Here is a 19,703-nt window from a genome sequence, read left to right as displayed (position 1 = left end):
TAAAATGAATATAAACAGATCATAAAATTATCATTGAATTTAGAATAACTAGTCACCGAAGAAGTGAGTGGGAAGAGACTTGTATAAGGAAAGGATTATATTTAGGAAGCATTTCTTTACAGAGAGGGTGGTCAAATGCTGCAACAGGCTTCTTAGAGAGGTGGCCAGTGCCACAAGCCTGTTGTTTAACAGGCACTTGGACAATGCCCGTAACAACACATTTTAACTTTTCGTCAGCCCTGAATCAATCAGGCACTTGGACTAGATGACCACTGTAGGTCCTTTCCAACTCTTCTATTCTATATTCTACTCTCCAGAGTTCAGTCTATGAGACAGACGACCTTTTTCTGTCTTTTGCTGCTACTTCAGCTTTATACCTCATATTGGTCTAAAATTGGGTAGATTCCTGTGGCAAACTCTCAAATACTCTTTCCTTACAGAAACTAAGTGCCGGTTTTTAGTTAACGTAATTTTTGAATGCTAAATTAATAGTTATTAATACAGCCAACTCCTCTACATGTGCAGAGCATAGCTAAATTCAGGTCCACTGCTTGTTCCAAGCCTGTATAGCAACCTCCAGGAATGAAGCCTAAATATGTATTTAGTGGTGGTACGATACACTGAAAAGCTGTCGTGTTCATCCCTCTTCATACACGTGTAACTTAAAGGTGGGATTTTCACTTACTGTTGGAAAGCAAATGTAAAGGTACAATTGATCAATTGCACCTCACTTTTTCTAGTATCCAAACACCTGAAAGGAGTTCAGGTTTGCACGGACGCCTCTGAAACCTTAAGCACATAATTTTGCTTTATTGTAGTAACACCATTATAAAATATATTACAAATGGTTGAGCTGGGCAAAAATGCACTAGGTCTGGTATTCTAGCATTGAAAAGTAGATACAGTGAATGCTTTTTATTCAATGGTTATGACTGAGGGAAGGGTTGAGGGAATTATGAAACCTAATAAAATAAAAATCCATCTGAAATTGATATAGTAACTCCAAAGATTGAATTTTATTTATTCATCTGTACAACAGAGGTGAGACAATCCCAATAATTGAGTTGCACTTAGTTGTCTTAATTTCTACAAAGTAAGGAATTGCAATTCTATGAAAGTATTGTTTCCAAAGTCTTCAAGTCAAAACCAGAAGTTTTCTACAAAACAATGCATTTAAGAAAAATCACAAAAGTTAACTTCAAATCACTCCTCCCCCCTGTACCTCAGTCTTAGTAAAAACAAAACAGCCCTGCTACCCCGTTTCAGGTGCATGGCTGGTGCTATTAAGGACTGTGCATTTGCCATGGTTTGCTGGAGCCGGCTGTGCCTCAGACACAACAGTTTTACTGCTCCATGTGAAAAAGGAAAAAACACCATCCATATGGCCATTTTAACATTGCATGGCAGAATAAACTATTGCTCAACAAAACAATTAAGCCATGCCAGAGCTGCAGTCATTACCCCTGACGCGTTGTTCCCCAGCCCTGACACACCTGCACTACATGCGGTTCCCGTTGTGACCTTCCTCAGCTGTCACCACCTCCTGTCTGTGCCCTGAGTGACGGACTCATGCCAGCAGCAACCAAGATGGTCAAGTCCCACCATCTCAACCCTCTTCACCACAGAGAGGTCTATACAAGTGGAGCCTGAGCAGGACTGAACGATTGTTCAGTGACATAAGAAGATATGGGCCTGTATTTCTTGACCTTGATCCTTGCTATAGTTTTCCCTGCACCGGTGTAAATCAGGAGCCCATCTACAGAAGTCAGCAGGTTTACCTCAGTGTAAACGCAGAAGTGATATGGAAGCAGCGTCAACCATCTTGCACAGCACCCCCAGTGTATTTGGGCTTTAATCATGAACTGGTTTGTGTTGGAAGGGATCTTAAAGTTCCAACCCTCCTGCCACAGGCAGGGACACCTTCCACTAGACCAGGTTGCCCAAAGCCCCATCCAGCCTGGCCTTGAACACTTCAGGGATGGGGCATCCACAGCTTCTCTGGGCAGCCTGTTCCAGTGCCTCACCACCCTCATGGGGAAGAATTTCTTCCTTATATCTAATCTAAATCTACCCTCTTTCAGTTTAATCAAAAGGCCTTCTGAGAGATGCCCTGTTGCCTTCAGTGGGCTTTTGACCAGACCTCTGTACACATGTCCAGCAGTACCAATTCTGAAAATAGTTGTAAAAATGCAGATTATGTTCTTCTAAAATTCTGTCTTGCAGATTTTCCACTTCTCTATGTAACTTTCAATGTTTAGTAAATGCTGCTAAAACATTGCATACAGCTTCATAGTAATAAAAACTAAGAGTGAAGTGATTGCTACATTCAACTTAAAAAGCCAATTTTTAGAAGAGATTTTCATATCACATTTATGATGGTGCAATTATTTTTTCCACTTTTATCTTCAATTGCACATGCTTCATAAGGACATGCTAGAAAAAAGCAGCTATGGATCACATAGCCTGCTTTCTTATAAGGACCCATTTATAGAAAAGGGTTGTGGATGGGTATCTCCAGTCTGTCCATGCTTCCTGCAGCTCATCTCATGGTACAGCCTGTTTAGGGAAGTCTGTGCAGGTCACTGGTGAGCTAATGACTGACGTTAAAAGTACTCATTATTATTTTCTATACAGTTAGCAAACCATGTCTCTTTACAGCCTAATAAAATTAACTGAACGGTTCAAAATCCAAAATTTCTAAAGTTCACATCAAATTTCAGAATAAATACAATTTAATACAAAATATTAGGGAAAAAAATTACTTGCAAAAACCTATGCCTGGTCTCAAAGACATCCTATTTAACCTACTATATCCATTATGGAACACAATGGATTTATGCAATATGTGAGAAATAATTGAACTTAGACTGGCAATGATGCTACCCACTGTGCTAGTAATCAGTTATTTCAGAGACTTCTGTGTGTACCTTAAAATGACTCAATAGGTGTATTTCTTTAAATTTGGTTACAAATACTGGAAAGAGAGAATACTGTCTCTACAAAGTGCTGGGTTCCTCTTCTTACGAAAGCCAATGCAAATAAACCCAGGATGTTTAAAGAGCTTCTCAACATTTTGCAGCATCATACCCAAGACAGGTTTAGAGACCGTGATCATCTTTATGAAAGGAATTATTTCAGAAGTTACAACAGTTGCGATAGGATGGGTTTCCAACACCGTCTTCCCTGAAGTCTCTTTAAATGATGGCATCATGTTCATCGCTGTAACAGAAACACAGTAATTAACATTCTGCAGTAAAGCAACAGTCAACATGACAAACAGCCACCCAGCTGCTGCCAAGAAGGTTATTTTGTGAACCAAGTCCATCTTGCTGGGAAGGGTAAGGGCACAGTGATCTGGGAATTGCAGTCCTCTCAGCCAAGCCTGAAGTCAGCAGAACAATCTCATTTTGTCAACACTCCTCCAGCCTCACCAGCCTTATTAACATTTTGGCTTTCACATTTCATTCAAGTAAATATTTTTAGATCAGCTATTGCTCAGGCATTTTTATCCTATCTATCTTACCTATATCCAATAGTAACAGTGAATCAAAGCCAGTTTACAAGCTCAGCAACAGGTTTCCTTTGTTTTAAAGATACTGTTGACCTGAATTCTACAATACCCATTCAGACACTACCGTAAGTAAACATGTACAGCAGGGACTGGTTGAATCCTATTAACAGCAAGCAGGAATCAAGATAGAGAGAAAACACAATGCTAAACACTAGCATTCCAGCAAGTCTAAGAACATCACCTCACTTAAAACAAGCTTAGAATAATTTTATGATTCTTTGAAGCTTCTCAGCTGAGATGGATGATATGGAATGAATGAAATCAATGCTGCAAAGGAGAGGAAAAGAGCAGCTCCACCAAGAAGAACCATACCCAAGAAAAGACCAGACTTACTACCTCCTGTCCCCCAATCCAATATCATAAAGGATGGAGATCAGTTGCCTGGAAGAAGCTGGTGGCAGAGAATCTGTTTCAATCAGTGTTTTTGAACTTGTAGTCTACAGACGGTCTGAAGTCCACAGACAACTTCTAAAGGGTTTTGAAATTATAACGACGAAAAGCAACTTTACTCTCAATAGGCTTGTATTTATTGTACAGCACCTACGCTCTACAAGGAAAATATCAGCAGCCTGCAGCTCCAAGGTCACTGGTGTACACAGAGTAAACAAGTGACCTGAGGTGGGAACCAGCCTGTACCTTTCAATATCCACAGCACACACTTCTGTATCTAGGATTCTTAGCTGCCCTCACAGTGAACATAAAAATGCATGGACAGGCTCATTCTTCTGACAGATTTACCCTACTTCAAGGTAATATGAATGATATGAAATGAGTAGTTCAGATGCAGATGCCGGCATTCAGTTAAATGAATTCTACTTCTCATTTCCTGGACTTGTGAAAAATACTTAAAGCAGGTTACGCGCATACAAATTTATAGACGCATTTCTGGAGTTGAGACAAGATAATGCACCAAATTAAATATTAGAACTCAGCCAGCTGGCCTGCCTATGTTGAAAGGTAGGGCAAAAGTCTGAGTTCATATATTGACACCAATCAAATACTGTGCTTTAAAAAAATGCGAATAATGGCCATTTTGCCTTGAATGTTTTCTGTGAGAAGAAATAAATGAATCAATTCAACAGTGCTGACTTAAGAATGTGGAGTATTAGATGTCTAGATTTAAAACTGGCTGCTCAAATTAGACTTGAAGGTACATAAAAGGTGATACAAGACACATGTTAACAGAGTTCCAGCAAGACGTCATATAGGTGACAGAAAATAGAGCTACTACAAAAAAACTAATGGCAAAGCAGAAGAAAATGCCAAAGAGTGAATAAACAAACAGAGCCTAGGAGAAAGTGTCAGGAAAAAACCAGAATTTTTGCAAATTGCAGCAAACATTTCAAGGAAATGTTTTTAAGGAAATATTAGCTATTCACGGAATAGCTAAAGGACAAGGATCTTTTAAAAAAAACAGAATAATTTAAAATAATATATCAGAGAAAAACCCACACAGAAGACAGCCATAATGAGGAATAGCTGAAGTGGTGAAAGACAAAATATCACAGTTAAATCTCTTAATGATATTAATAGAATGCACATTAAACAAATGTATATATCAGAGTTCATTCTCCTTGTTTTGTTTGTCCTTGCTTCCCTCAAGAAAATCATACACTGACAAGAGACAATCCCTTGGGAACTTACATGGTTCTGTACTGAATGCCTCTTCTGGAGTGATAGGTTTTGCATCCGAAGTAGAGAATAACTAGGAGTCCAAGCGTCAGCACAATGCCACCTACAAAACTGCCCAGATCAAACCTGGAGCTTTTGGTTACGACAGCCTCAGATTTTGATGTGGCTGCAAAGAAAACAGAAGGCACTTTTTACAGAGCTTGCAAAACTGTGTTCTGAGGGACTCCTCTATAACCTGCCCTCCCCATCGACATGTCATCTAAAGACTCAACCGGACAAATGTAACATAGATCAGCTCAGAAGATACCAGCCAAGCACACTGAAACCTAGAGCTCCATTCTTAAGTGCCAGATTCTGGTGGCGCAGAAGCAGCTGATCCAGCTGCTTGCTGCCTCCAAAAGACTGACTGTCCCTTCTCCCCAGCTCCCTCTTTCCCCCATCTTTTCCCCCGGCTCTCCCCTCCTTCCACACATGCAGCTCCTGCCCTTCTTGGGCCAGTTCTAGTGTTTTTCATACCCTCCATCATCCAATTTAACTCACTAAGCTAGCATGAAAGTAATCCAGCCAGAAAAGGAGGTGGTTTTCGGCCAGATGAGCACACTGAGTCAGCCTGCACACGGGTCCAACAACCACCAGGTCAGTCAGCATAGTTACGTGGTGGGAGTAAAATACTTTTGGTGATGAAGAGCTGTTGAATTGCTTTACCTTGTCTCATGGAATTGTACCCTCACCCTCCAAGTGAGATCGGCTCTGCAGCCCAACACAAAGACTGACAGAGATAACACGACCTCAGATAAGCCACAGCAGTTTCCCTGTGAAAACTGGTTTTATCTGCTATAAGCTCCCACCAAAAGACCCAGTCTGTGCCCATCTCTATTTGTACTTGCCACAGGGAGTGTTGTGTGGCCAACTAAAAGTCCTGCTGATGACAGGTTCACCTACCCAGTGACGCTTCACTGACACGTGAGCAACCCCGACACGTTTACAAGTGTAAGCATGAAGTGGTGTCAACAAGCAGCTAAACACAAAGATATACTGAACTCTACACTTGCTGGTTTTGTATTAAAGGGTACTGTCAAACTGTATTTGACAACCGTTACATAAAGTGTGACTCATTTATAGTCATACTCCGGCCTTCATTAGCGATAAAATTCATTACATTGCTACAAATGTAGTTAACGGAACTCAGTCTTTCTAGGAAGCCAGTAGACATATTCTGAGCCACGGGTCAGCTGTCAAAAAGTAGAGATGAGTTCAAGTTCAGTTGTAGAAGGAGAGCTGAACAGATACAGAAGTTGTATTCAAAAGCTAGGCTTTCTCCTAACATTGCTGGTCTCCTTGCTGGTGGCTGCTGGTTCAGACCACCCGCTTTTTCTTTTTGTCCTAAGTATGTCAGGTCTCTCAGGTTAAGTGAAGCAGTGAAGTCCTCAGAGCAACATTATTGTAGCCAACTTAATAATAAAACCCCACCTTACTTTCATTTCAGTATGCAGACATCTTCTTTCTTTGTTATACTACCATACTACTGTAAAACTAACAATTTTACAATCGTACAACACATGTCAACATCTATACAAGTCTTTATAAACTTCTTGAAATGTGAACTCACCTGTAACAGAAGTGAAAGAGGTCTTGGAAGTGGTCACCACTGTAACATTGAGTTGTGATGATGTGACTGATGAAGCTGTGGTGGATCTTGTTGTCTGGTTGGTTTTGGTGGGCTGAGTCGTGACAGACACAGTGGTGGTGGTGGGCTGGCTGGGACTGGTCAGATGAGTAGTACTGGTGGACACACCTGGGAAATTTTTATTTGTGATATCGCAGAGAAAAAGAACACAGAAATAATAAACTGTATACTCACTGAATGCGCTAGCATTTATCATGCCCAAACAGAATGACAGAGTAACAATGAAAATGCCACTTGCACACAGACCCTTTTCCTGTGCATCTCCTTTGGAAAGGCCCAACTTCTGATTTCTGGGGCTCAAGGTCAGGAATGGTTTTAATAAAAGGCTATATAGAAAACCTGGATAATATCTGATAACTTTTAGAAGGAGCAGAGAATCACACCTAACTTACAGTATTTTTAAATGTGATAAAATTCTGGATCAACAGTAACTTTCCATTTGAAGCACACAACTTTTCAGATAACTAAGCTTTTCTGATAAGAACGGATTTTGCACGAAAATGCCCTCCCTATTTTAGTAATGATTTAATCTTTAATTTGCTTTTGAACGAAACACTGGCTCTACTAAGGTTGCATGTATATTCAACTTACCAGAGAGAATTCTGTATATATGTTTAACTTAAGGTTCAAAAAGTTTTCCACATGTAATAGAAGTTCAACTAAATAAGTCTACTGGCTTGTATCATTTAGTAGTGAGCTGTCTTGCCAAAGTTAAAACAAAGACTGGAATGCTGTTTCACAAGTTTAATTGACACCTAATATCTTTAACTTTTACTCTGCTTTTACCTAACACTTCCTCTTCCCTCCTCAGAAAGCAGTAATGAACTGTTCAGAATAAAAATACCTTGAAGCAAAATTCAAGAATAATAGAGATTGATATTTATAGCAAAACCCTTAGAACCTAGTAGAAGGCAGCCAGCTAGAATGATCTTAAGAATAATTACTTATTTTTGCAAGAGGGAACTAACAAGAAAGCGGCCTGTCATGGAGCTACACATTTCTCTAAGAAGACAACTTGAGGCAAATATCTTTTATGTATGAAGGAATTTCAGGGAGAAAAAGCTCCCTTTGCAGTTGTCTACTTCCGTATTATTTCTAGAACCTCACACAAGGTAGGTTCATATTAAACACCACAAAAGCTTTTCATTATGGACATTCAACTGTCTAATGTTTTCTTGAAAATTGTCTAAAACTAGAACAACTGAAGAATAGGTAGTTTCATCTTAATTCCACAGAAAACTTGACATTCAATTCCTGCTTCTTTCATACAGCACGTAAAATGCTTCTATAAAATAAACTTCCTGTAAGCGTGGTTTAAAATATGAGTAGCTACACACAGAATGGTGTCTTTGCTAAGACTTAAGTATCATTGCTTCCCGTACAGATGCGAACAAAAACTTCAAAAACCCAACAATACAACAATGTAAGCATTCAGAAAGGAACTGGCTTACACAATACTTTTAAGAGACATTCAGCATTAAACCTACTGAAACAGCCCAATACAGTCCCCATAGTAAATGTTATTTAGTTTCCTGTTCTTTGATGTTATAATTGTATTGTGCCATAACCCTCGGAAACAGTTTGAAATGAGCATTCATTGAGATGGAACAGTTGGAGTACTGTATTAATGTACTTACCTTGTTACAACTAGGAAATTCAGTTCCTCTATGAAGCATGTGTAAAATACATCAGATAAAATTCAGGGCACATTTTAATACTGACAGGTAAACTCCCCAAAGGCACAATGATCTATAAATATCAAATGGTTCCTCATTGTAGGAAACGTCTATATGGAAACCATCTACAGTTATGTGACATGAAACCACACCTGGTAACTGCATAATATAAAATATAAAAGATACCAGAAGAAAGACAAATCTAATGCAAATGTCAACAGTGAGTTTTCCATGGGGGTTTTTTGTTTGGTTGGTTTTTAGCCATGATTTCTGAGTGTCAAACTGGCTTGTGTTTCTGAGCAATATAATGGCTAATTGTTCCATGTGTAAAATTATTAAACAATGTTACACAAGATGGCAGTTATTCCATGTGCATCAAATTACCCTACAGAAAACCTGAGCCAGCACAAAAAAATACCCAAGCAGCTACCATGAGGAATTTCAGCAAACCTGCACATTAGTTTTCCCCCACCTCTTTCCTACTAGTGATCCTTTTTTCTTTATCAAGATTACAACACTTGGTGATGTAATATTAAGACTAAAATCTGGTTAATCTCCTACAGATTTATCTTTCATGATGTATTTAGCATCAGTCATTTCAAAACACCAGCGGGAGGCTGAGGCAGCTGGAGAATACGGGAAGCTGACAGGAACTGGGCACCAATCTGTTCTGCTGTGTCTTTGAAAAATCTTACCTGTACTATTTTACCAACAGAGTTAAGATGAAAGAACAGTTGCGAGCAACATCTGTACTTTTATTTGCCTAATTACTTTCCCCCTAAAAGACCAGCTGGGCTTATCGGACATTATGCTAAACAAACCCAGACTGTCTGGGTTAATTTTTATTATTTAAAAAGGATGCATGGCAGTAATACAGTTCAGGTTTATGAAGCTTTATTTTTAAAAGAGACAAGAAGTTTACTATGTATGCTATGTGTGTTTAAACATTAAATACATATGCTATATCCACCCATCAAATTACAACAACTGAAATTGCATAAGCAGCCTACTAACATACAAAATAATTATCACTGAATGTTCTTCCTAAAATAAATAAATATTCTCCTTTGCATGGAAGATGACTTAATGAAACAGACTTTTGCTTCTGCCATGAAAAGCTTCCAAGAAAAGAAAACAAAAAAAAAAGGCAGAGACCCTAAGGAAAATTAAGTACATATACCCAATAGTCACAATTCTGAAGAGGCTGAGACAGATAATCAAAATAGATGAATATTGTATTAAAATCTAAGTAGTTTCTAACAGGGGAAAAAAAAAAAGGAAAAAAGAGAAGGATGTAAATAATAAACCGTGTGAAGCATGGCAGAGCTGTGTGTTAGGTTTGTGCTGTGCCTAACAGCAAATGGCTCAGACTTCTGCAAGAAACCCATGGTCAGGGCTGGAGAAACACCTGTGCTTAAAACCCCACAAAGGCCCTAAGGCAACAAGGGGATTACAAAAACCTCTCCACTTTCCAGGTTGGACATGCTTAAACTGGTACACTGCAAGCAATGGAATGAGAAGCTGCACCACTTCCTTGCTGTCCAAAGGCCTTTGCAAAGATTTTTTTTTTTTTTCCTGCTGAGTATTTTATTCTTAAATGAATAACAAGCAACTTCTGAGCATGGTAGATTACAGAGACACAAAGTGAGAGTTGCACTGGAAATGGAACAACATAGCTGAGACCTTATGATCAGCATAAAACTTCACAAATATACAAAATATCTTAAGGTAGGAACAATCTCTCTGCCCTGCTTTCACCTGGCTCTTAGCACAAAGGGGACACAGTTCATGGATGGAACCAGCTTTTCTTCTCCCAGGTACAACCCTCTATCTGTCCATCACAGACTGAACAACTGCATGACATTAATTCTTACCCAGTCTTCATGGATGTGGTAAAATATGGCTGTGCGAGTTCTTCCAGAAAATATATTTTTAAACTTCTTTTTAAAAATAATCTCACATGGACATAGCCAATGGTTTGAACACTGCAAATCCAAGTGGACAAACTGTCCCAGGTTAAACAGCTGCTTTCAAACTCTACCAGTTGGTCTAACATAGCTATTTCTTCTTTCTACAAAGATGTGGTTTGTAAACATGCTACTTCTGTTGGAGCATCGCAACCGCAACACTGCTACCTTGGGAAATCATTCTTACCTACAGTTCTTCTGCCAAGTTGTGAAGGAAAGACAATAGTGCTAGAACAATGCAAGAGTACCTGTGACAGATTGTCCCAGATCTGCCAGTCGTGTCTTGCTTGAACGCCACTCTTTTGTGCTATGAGCTCTATAAGGACTATTTTCTACGGTACGAGGTGCCATGATTCTTATCTAAAAGGAAATAGAGTCTCACTCTTGAAACTCAAGCACCCAGGACTTCATTATACCCTAAATCTATTTACTGTAAAATAACATTAAAGAGAGATGCATTGTTTGCACAACAACCTATAAAGCTTTACTCCATGAAAATGGAAGAAGTTTGCTTAGAGACAAAGAAAGAACACTAAAAAGACCAGCTTATTTCAATTCTCCCTTCAAGTTTTATTCCTGCTTTTCAATGGCACAGCAAATGTTATTGCTTCTACTGATGAAGCATGCTACTTAAAAAAAAGTATAGCTTCATTTCAGGGTTGTTTTATAATTTTAGTCTGGGAGGCAACATGTAACGCCTCTCTCAAATACCCACTTTTGATGGATATTTATTTAGAATTTGGTATGATCTGGGGTAGGTTTGGAGCTAGCTTCTAGGTTCATAGTAATGGACAAATGAACAGATACATACCCTCTGTAGATATTGCCGTAGATTGTGTGGATGATATAACAGTAGAAGTGGATGAACTGCTATTGTCTTAATAGAAAAAAGAAAACAGGAAAAGAAATATTATTCATTTTCATTTTAACATACTACAATTACAGTACCCACAACACTCTCCTCAGAGTATCTATGTTTTCAGGCTAAAGGTGAGGATAGAGCAGAGAGTATTCCATCCCAAAGCAGATGCTTTTACCCCGCTGCAAAATGCTTCCAGATCTCAGTGCAGCAAGAACACAGACTGTAAGCACAGCAGTGCCCAAATGGTCTGAGTCTGAATTCTTTACATCTTTTTTTGCTCTCTTCCACCTCTATGTCACACTCATATTTCAGTTCCTGTATCAGCCATACTGTCACTGACTTTCTTGGTCTACTTAACGCTGTGTGGGTTTTTTCTAGCTTTTATTTGTCTATTTCAGTTCCATTTCCTATCCCTCAGTCTTTAATTTTGCTGCATATGTTGCAAACTGGGCTCATGCCCGGAACATACCGTAGTCATGTCAAGTAGACCAATACCCCATGAAACATACTTCTGTGGGCTTACGCTCTCGCTACACAAAAAGGGTCCTAAGAATGTATCTGTTTCCAAAGACTTAAACTAGAAACTACGTTTCAGTCTTAATGGTTTTGTCCTTCCCTCCTTTCTTTCACTTCTCTTTTCCAGCTCTCTTGTTACTTCTACGTTCTCAAGCACCCTCCCGCTCTCACTTCTGTCCTCATTGCTACATCACTCCTCAATGTTTCTTACAGGTTAGTGGTCTTTTTCTCCTGTCAAAGATCTACTCGGCTGTTTGGTAACTCCGGCTCCTGGAAGCCAACATGCTTCCCTCCTTTCATTCTGCACCGTTGTCTACGCCCATTCTGTGATCATTCTTTCCTCAGAAGTTACTGATCTTTCACAGCATCCTCCCGCATTGCTAGGGCTATGCGCCTTGCAGCAGCTCTATCACTTTTCAGCATGGCTCGAAAACAAAGCCCATAACCTCAGAGATAACAAGAACAGCAACACAGCTACCAGAATCAAGGAGTAGGCTTATTTTCTTTGAACAGATCTGCTGTTCTTACCAGTGGAAAAGTCTAGTCTAGAACAGTTTTGGCAACCTTCTTTGCAATTGCACACATATTATGAGCGGGCCCAGGTTTAAGAACAAATGTAACAAATTTACACCTTCATACCACCTACCAAAAAGGGAGAAAAAAAAATTACAAAGAGAATTACTTTGCCTTTTCCTTGGTATAATCATAACAAACTAGCCCCACCACTGAGTACTGCGCACACAACCCTTTCACTGACATATCTGTGATATTAAGTGGCAGATATAATTGCCTTTGAGAAACAGCCTGTGATTGTACAATTCCAAACACATTCATTTTTGGATAGGGTGACTTTCATACCAGTGTAAGCCACGGATATGCCCGGGGCTAAACCTTTCCCACACCGGCCCAACACTGCAACCAGAACACAGCTCCGGGTTTCCCCCAAGTTCCAAGTGCTCGCATCTGCAGCCCTGGGAACACATCTGGATATGCACTGCATGCTCATACAGGTGAGAAGAAGCCACGTACACTGCCTGGAATTTGGGTGTGAGTCAGTGACGCAACCAAGACAAGACAGAGAGAGTCAGTGAGGAGAGTATTGGCTATATACCCCACTTGTTGGCCAACAGCAAATTACATGAGTGAAGTAGTACAGGTCAAAAAGGACTCCAGGATGGCACATGCTTAAAGGTATACAGATTAACAGAGTCAAAATAGGATTACACACCATGAAAAAAACATGTACTTTAGCAATGAGCTGAAGCACAGTGGACCTAGAATCCATTTTGACATTAAAAATCAAATTTAAAAGTGCCTTGCCTTTTTCTCAAGAGCACTGAATTCTAGTCTAGCAGACTTATTGAGCTGGTGGTTCTCTTTTTAACTGTAAATTCATGTTGGCAGGTATTTCTAGGTATTTCAGAATATCTCCCACCCTACAGCTGTTCACAATTCAATAAAATAAAATAAAGAGCAAACTATTAGAGATTTTAAGGCATACAATAATACGTATTACTTTTTTCGATGCTACTGAGGAACAGCAACAGAAATGCTAAGAGTATTACCTTGCTTATGGCCTGGAATCACAGTAGGGGGTGCAGGACTGCTGAAGTTGTTTGTCTCTTCATTTCCCACATAAAAACCAAGAAGAATAAGATAGTTTTAGGTGCTTGATTACTAAGAAGCAAAAAAAGAAGTTAGTGCAGCATCTGTCACTTGCTTTGGGCAGCTAAATGACTAAACTACCACGGACAGGAGTTAGGTATAATGACGATATAAAAGCACAGTGCCACAACAGCCTGCTCTTCGCACATTAAAAATGGCGTTTGCACTACCCAACCATCAAATGAACTGGAACTCCGTCCCATCCTCAGTTTTATCTTCCTCATCATCACCACCCCAAGTTCTCTTCTTCCTTGAGATGAAAGGAGACTGAAAAAAGAGGCAGAAAATCAGGCACCTTCCTTCAGTAGTAACATATGACCCACACCATGTACAGCAGAAGGAAAAGAACTTCTCACATAAATATTTTCCTCTGAAGTCTGCAAGGCCTTTGCAGGCAGATGAGCGCTTGTTCTGCCCCTGCATGGACAGCACGGTAAGACAATAAGCTCCACTGAGAAGATGCATTACTCAATTTGGAACTATCAGCATGTTAATGCATCCAGTGAGCATTTGGCAGGTGGGAAGTGGGACAGAAGAGGATCACACCACTGTTAAATAGTCATCATATCTTAAAGACTAATTGAGGCTTGAATACTCTGTCCTCAGGCCTGGTCTACAAAACAGTGGTAATATGCAAAGATAAACCACACAGGCTGAAAAGTCTGGCGTTCACATGCATGCAAAAGGGTCAGTTGTGGAATCTGCCTTTGCCCAGGACAGTTTAGTTTTGATCACTTGTAACAATATTCTGCTAAAGTCAAGCGAATAACCTGAACTAAGTGTAACAGAAATAGGGTATTAGTAATTACAAAACCCTAGTGAAGATCTCTGAATGGTAAAGTTTCCAAATACAAATGACAAAACCACTCATTGTATCTTACCCCTGCAATATCAAGACTGAGGGCAGCAGGCAAGATATGTTAAGACTGTTTAATTAGGAAGCTGAGGGAAAACAAACAAAAAAAGGAGGATGGGACACAGCTAAACTAAGCTTCCCACGGAAGGACCCAATCCTGCAGAGGGTGGTCGACACCAGAGCTAGTCGCCCCACATTTAACAACGATCCAGTTGAGGAAGCAAAGTCAACAGAAAACTTTCATTGCCCCCCTCCCCAAGAGCACACGTTTTTGCTGCCTCAACCAGCAGAATGGGCTCCCTGTAGGATGAGATGAAAGAAAGGGGCAGGAACCAGAGGTGGAAGGAAAGACAGGACTCTATTAGTCCTAGTTTGGATCAGCTTGGACTGCACACCTTCAAAGATGTCAAGGACCTCATCCAGATTAAAAGATACAAGTTTTCTTTTTTCCCCCCTCAAAAAAGACCCCCAAAACCCCAAACATTGATAAGTTTCTTAACTGAGATCACAAGCAGTGGCTCCAAAATACAAATACATCCTAATATGGGGTACTGCATAAGCGTAATCCACATTGGAACATGTGGCAGGGAATGGGGCAGGTGAAAAAAAGTACAGCTTAAAATGATACTATTCCCAAACTGTTCTATCCTCAGACTGCAGCTCTGGATCTGAAGCCACATGGATCTCTGCCGGGATCAGCAAGAGACTTCAGCCGGGGAGGGAGGAAGGACTCCTGGCTTAAGGCAAAGGGAAAAGCAGCACATGTTTTTATGCAGCGATGAGACTCTCATTCGAGACCACGGACCGCACAGTGAAACCAGCCCAACGCAAACGGGGAGGGGTTCAGGGGTTCCCCAGGGAGCAGCGGGGCGAGGGGCACGTGTGCGGGCAGCAAGGGGGGAAAGCAGCAGCCAGCTGCAGCATGGCAGGGTCTGTGCAACAGCAGAGGCAAAGCAATTCGGGCCACAGGATCAGTTGCAGTGTTGGGCCTAAAAATGTTGAGTGGACAAACTCTGTGCCGATGCTTGCTCCCACCGTGACCCAGAGAAGGTGGCGTGGGGGGAAGTGTCTCCACCTTCATTTTTCACAATGATACAGAACCGAACCAAGGAAACAGCCAACTCAAAACAATGCACTGAAGAACCAAATACTGGTAAAGGTCAGGGAAAGGGGATCAACAACATTTTTGTCAGATGACTCTGTTTTCCCCTGTTTAAGGTCAGGCGCGGATGCAGCTAAAACCAGCACTGCCTGTGGCTGGCGGGCGGCTGGGAGGCAGCCGCGCATCCTGCGGAACCCCACTGGTACCCCCCGTGCTTCCGGGGCCTCTTGTGCTTTTGTTGCTACAGTGCATAAGAAGCCATGAGTTGGAGACAATTTCGGATAAGCAAACTTTCAAATCAGCAAAATCAGGCCAGTTCCTCCAGCTTTATAGCTGGAATTCTGCTTCCAGAAGTGCCATTCAGCCACAGGAGATGAATATCGGTGTTTGTGCCAGATACAGAGGTAGATGCAGGGTAGGTGACGGGGGTAGCTCTGCTACTTGTTGAAAACGAACCGGACAAGATTTTTAAATGGACTTGATTTTGCCAGATGCTGCAAAAATCAACACAGTAGATAAGACCCATGAACCTTAACATTAGGAATCTGTAGTCTCCAGCTCAGGCATGCACCAAATTACTATTCTCTGTAGAAGCAGCCTGGTAGAAGAACCATACACGGGTGACTGGCACTGCTCATTCAGTTCCCTGCACGTGACAAAGGTCAATTTGCCCACTCCCACAATCACATTTAAGATGAACTAAGGACTCACAGGTTTTATGCCTAGTCTAACTAAACCTTATGCTGCAGAAAGATGTTGGTACATAAACTCACATTTACACATTCATTTTGGGGACATTTCGAAAGTTGTATAAAAAATTACGCCTGGCATCTTCTCAAGTTTGAGAAGGTAAGTAGGAGAGTTTTATGTCCCCATTGCACTTTTGCTGGTTTAAAAAGCAAGAAGTACAGAAGCACTGACAATGCACAGTCCACCAGAAAGATCTCTGACTTGCACAATAACCTCTGAGCAACCCAACTGAGTTAACAGTTGAGGTGCTGGAATGGTTACAGCAGAGATGTTAGAGAAGCAACATGAATATAACCATTCCCTAGATAGTCTCCACCATCAGGATACTTGTTCTTCTCAGTTGAAACGGATGAAAATCAAATTCTGGAAATTAAAACAAAAAAAACCCCCTGGTCCCAAATATTTTGTAATATTTGCCAGGCAATTTTGACAAACTATAAATTCAACCCCCTGCTATGTATAAATATTATATTTCTTTTCCCTTTGACACAACAATTTATTTTGGTGCCTATTTTTTAAGTGACATTCTTGAGCTACCAAGAAGGCTATTGCTTCATCCTGACAGAGGTCAGGCAGGATTATCTCAGCAACCTTTTGGACAGGTCCTCATGCCTTAGTATTGTGAAATTACCTCACAGTCTTGCAAAGAAAAGCATAAACATTGTTGCATATATGCTTAAGGAAATAACGTGGACCCAAGTAACTGATTTTCAATCCTTGTCAACTTGAGATTGAAAAAATACTACACCTTTTGCCATCATCCAAGAATCTAAGAGGAGATACACTGAAATCAGAACACCATGCCTGTTTTCAGGTCCGCAGGCTGCTGCTGCTGCCCATTTTTTGTACTGCGAGTGGTTTACGGCCAGGTGAGCTCCTGGCAGACGCTGGTAGCTATCTTAACAGAGCAGGAAGGGCTGGGAGCAGCGGCCTGCCAGGGAACGTGGGTTCTCCTTACTCGCTCAGGTATCAGGAAGGCAGATGGATTTTACACGGGAGTTTTCCTAAACCATAACATTTTGGTGATGTTTCTGCCACTGATTTCACCAACACATAGGAACAAACTCTCCAGCAGAGTAAAAGAACAGCATTATATTGAAATAACCAGCCTGCCCCAAAATCATGGCTGGAGCGAGGACAAACCTACTGCCACTTTCCCTTTTTGCAAATCATTGTATTTGATGGGTTTCACGCTTTCTCCTGTAGTGTTCATTAGTGAATCACAAACTTTTGCTGAAACTAACACAAATCTCAATAGTAGGTTCTGGAAGTTTCCGAGTAAGCGGGCAGAAAAAAAAGAAGATACTTCAACAGATACATTAGACTGAGCCTTAAAAGGGCAGAACTTCTCTCAACACATGATAAATGGGGTCTAGACAATAAATTCATATGTAAAGCAAGATCTATATTTGACTGTCAAAAGTTAGATGAGATCATCCCTGCCCCAGGAGGCAGCACTGCCTGGAGACTGAGTTAAACCAGCATGTACACTCAGGAAGTAGCATGATAAAAGACAGATCAGGCCAACCTTATATCAAATGAAATGGCAGCCTAGTGTTGTAAAATGGAGGCCATAAAGCAGTAAACAGGTTATATGTAAACTTCTTCAAAAAAAGCTTGTGTTTTTTGGAAGGGCAATTATAAAGCTGTTTACGTTCCTAATTTTACTTTTTTTTGGTATCCATTTATATTATAGTTTCACCAGATTAAACAACAGCATATTAACACTGCTAGTTTAACTGATATTCCTCAATGTTATTTATGAGAAGTTAATTTTGATACCTGTCTTTTGGCTTCTTTATTTTGGAAAATTGTGGGGCATTGTATGGGACAGTTTGCTCTTCTGAAGAGGCAACTGGCATCTCAGACTTTTGTATCTCTCATTTTATTTGAGTGCATGTTGACGACTATCCCCTGAATCTGTTCTTCTACTAGCAGAGTTAAAGCACAAGAAAACAGGAGGCTGCGTATCAGTCACTAGAAAGAGGCATTGCTGCAAATCCCTGACAGAAATGTGACAAAACACACCATCTGTCCCAACAGTAAAACCACGATGACCCCAAAGCTATTAAAAGCCACACGCCACAATTACAGCACGCCTCGGAGAACGGCATCCAGAAAGTTAAGGAAAGCGTTTCCACCCAGTCTGACCCTGTTTGGGGTCCCGTGGCTTCCCCGGCTTCTCCGTGACCTGCTCGTCCGGACACCGACGGGGCCGCTCCCCGCTCCGCGACACGCGGGGCTTCGGGGCACATCTGCGGCGCCGCACCGCTGGGACACGGCACACGGGCCGCGGGTGAACTTCGGGGTGCGCGGGGCGGCCGCGGGGCGTGTCTGTGCATCCCTCCGTTGTGTGCAAGCATTCACATGCACGCTCCAAAACATTTTTTTTTTTTTTAGTATTATTGTTTCTACGTCAAAAACATCCTGAATATTAAGCTTCTCACTCCGTTCCGGTCGCAGGTCCGCACTAGAAAAACCGGCCATGTGCACGGCGCAACCTCAGCTCTTGTTTCAAAGAGGGAAAGAAAAAAACCCAGCAAACCTCCCAACTTCCTCGCAGCTGCAAACCCGAGCGAAGGGGCACCCGGCGGGGCAGCGAGGGCGCAGCCCGCACCCCCGGCCCCGCTCCCAGCCCCACGGCGAGCCCGGCTCCGCCCGGCGGGGACGCCGCAGCAGCCAGCGGACCGACCGGCTGCCGCCTCCGCGCCGGCGGAGAGGAGCCGCGGCAGCGCCGCCGCCCGCTGTGCCCGTCCCGCCCGCCCGCGCCCCCGCGGCGGCTACTCACGGGAGCCGGGGACGAGCAGCAGCAGCAGCAGCGCTGCCGCCCGCAGCGCGCAGGGAGCGCCGGAGAGGAGCCGCATGGCCGCGGAGGAGCCGCGGAGGAGCCGCGGGCCGCCGGGCTCGGAGCACAAGCGCGGCGCCGCCTGCCCGGGCCGGCGCGGCGGGAGGGGCGGCGGCGCGTCCTGCCCGGAGGCGGCCGCTGCCGGTCCCGCCTGCGGGGCGCAGCCGTGAGCCCCCGCCCCGCGCGGTGCCGCCCCCTCAGCGCACGCCGGGACCCGCCCGGGCACCCGCGATGGGGTCTCAGCGCGCTCCTCCGCGGGGTGTCCCTCCGGGGTCCCCTCTCTGCCGGCGGTGTTGCAGCAGGCCAGGCGGCACCGTGTCGCGGTGTCCGTGCGGAGGGACTGGTGAGCACAGAAGTCGGCGCTCCACGACGCGCAGGCGGGGGTGATGCCCGAGGAGCGCCCCGGTGGGTTCGTAAGCACCCGCGGAGCCGGGATCGAGCCCCGGGAGCGCTGCCCGCAAACAACGCTCGTGGTCCTTGGCGTGAGCCAGCACGTTTTCTGAAGAGCTTTTTAATATCTCCGACCAGAGCCTCAACAGTGCGGGCTTCTCCTCCTCGTTAACAGCTGAACAAC

The 19,703-nt window shown here is 42.6% G+C and overlaps 1 protein-coding gene across 1 annotated transcript; it reads right to left on the bottom strand.

Annotated features, from left to right (window-relative positions):
• Nucleotides 1–790: 790 nt before the first annotated feature.
• TMEM123 (transmembrane protein 123) lies at nucleotides 791–19,212 on the bottom strand. Its single transcript, XM_065626785.1, has 6 exons — nucleotides 19,073–19,212; nucleotides 13,477–13,533; nucleotides 11,345–11,410; nucleotides 6,813–6,998; nucleotides 5,216–5,369; nucleotides 791–3,219 (listed from the first exon to the last, which is right to left on the bottom strand). Exons 1-6 carry the CDS (start codon nucleotides 19,146–19,148, stop codon nucleotides 3,195–3,197), a joined length of 564 nt encoding a protein of 187 aa, XP_065482857.1. The 5' UTR covers nucleotides 19,149–19,212; the 3' UTR covers nucleotides 791–3,194.
• Between the last annotated feature and the right edge of the window lie 491 nt (nucleotides 19,213–19,703).

The sequence above is a fragment of the Caloenas nicobarica genome, chromosome 1, assembly GCF_036013445.1.
Source record: "Caloenas nicobarica isolate bCalNic1 chromosome 1, bCalNic1.hap1, whole genome shotgun sequence".
Classification (NCBI taxonomy): domain Eukaryota; kingdom Metazoa; phylum Chordata; class Aves; order Columbiformes; family Columbidae; genus Caloenas; species Caloenas nicobarica.
The sequence above is the reverse complement of the archived record's forward strand: the minus strand, read 5'-3'. Positions and strand labels throughout refer to the sequence as shown.

Bases quoted from the DNA above. Each gene is read 5' to 3' on its own strand.
- TMEM123 (XM_065626785.1), bottom strand. From the start codon at position 19,148: ATGCGGCTCCTCTCCGGCGCTCCCTGCGCGCTGCGGGCGGCAGCGCTG. The intron at 13,534-19,072 runs GTGAGTAGCCGC...TGGGAAATGAAG, and splicing joins GCTGCTCGTCCCCGGCTCCC to AGACAAACAACTTCAGCAGT. The intron at 5,370-6,812 runs GTGAGTTCACAT...TTTTCTTTGCAG, and splicing joins CTCTTTCACTTCTGTTACAG to CCACATCAAAATCTGAGGCT.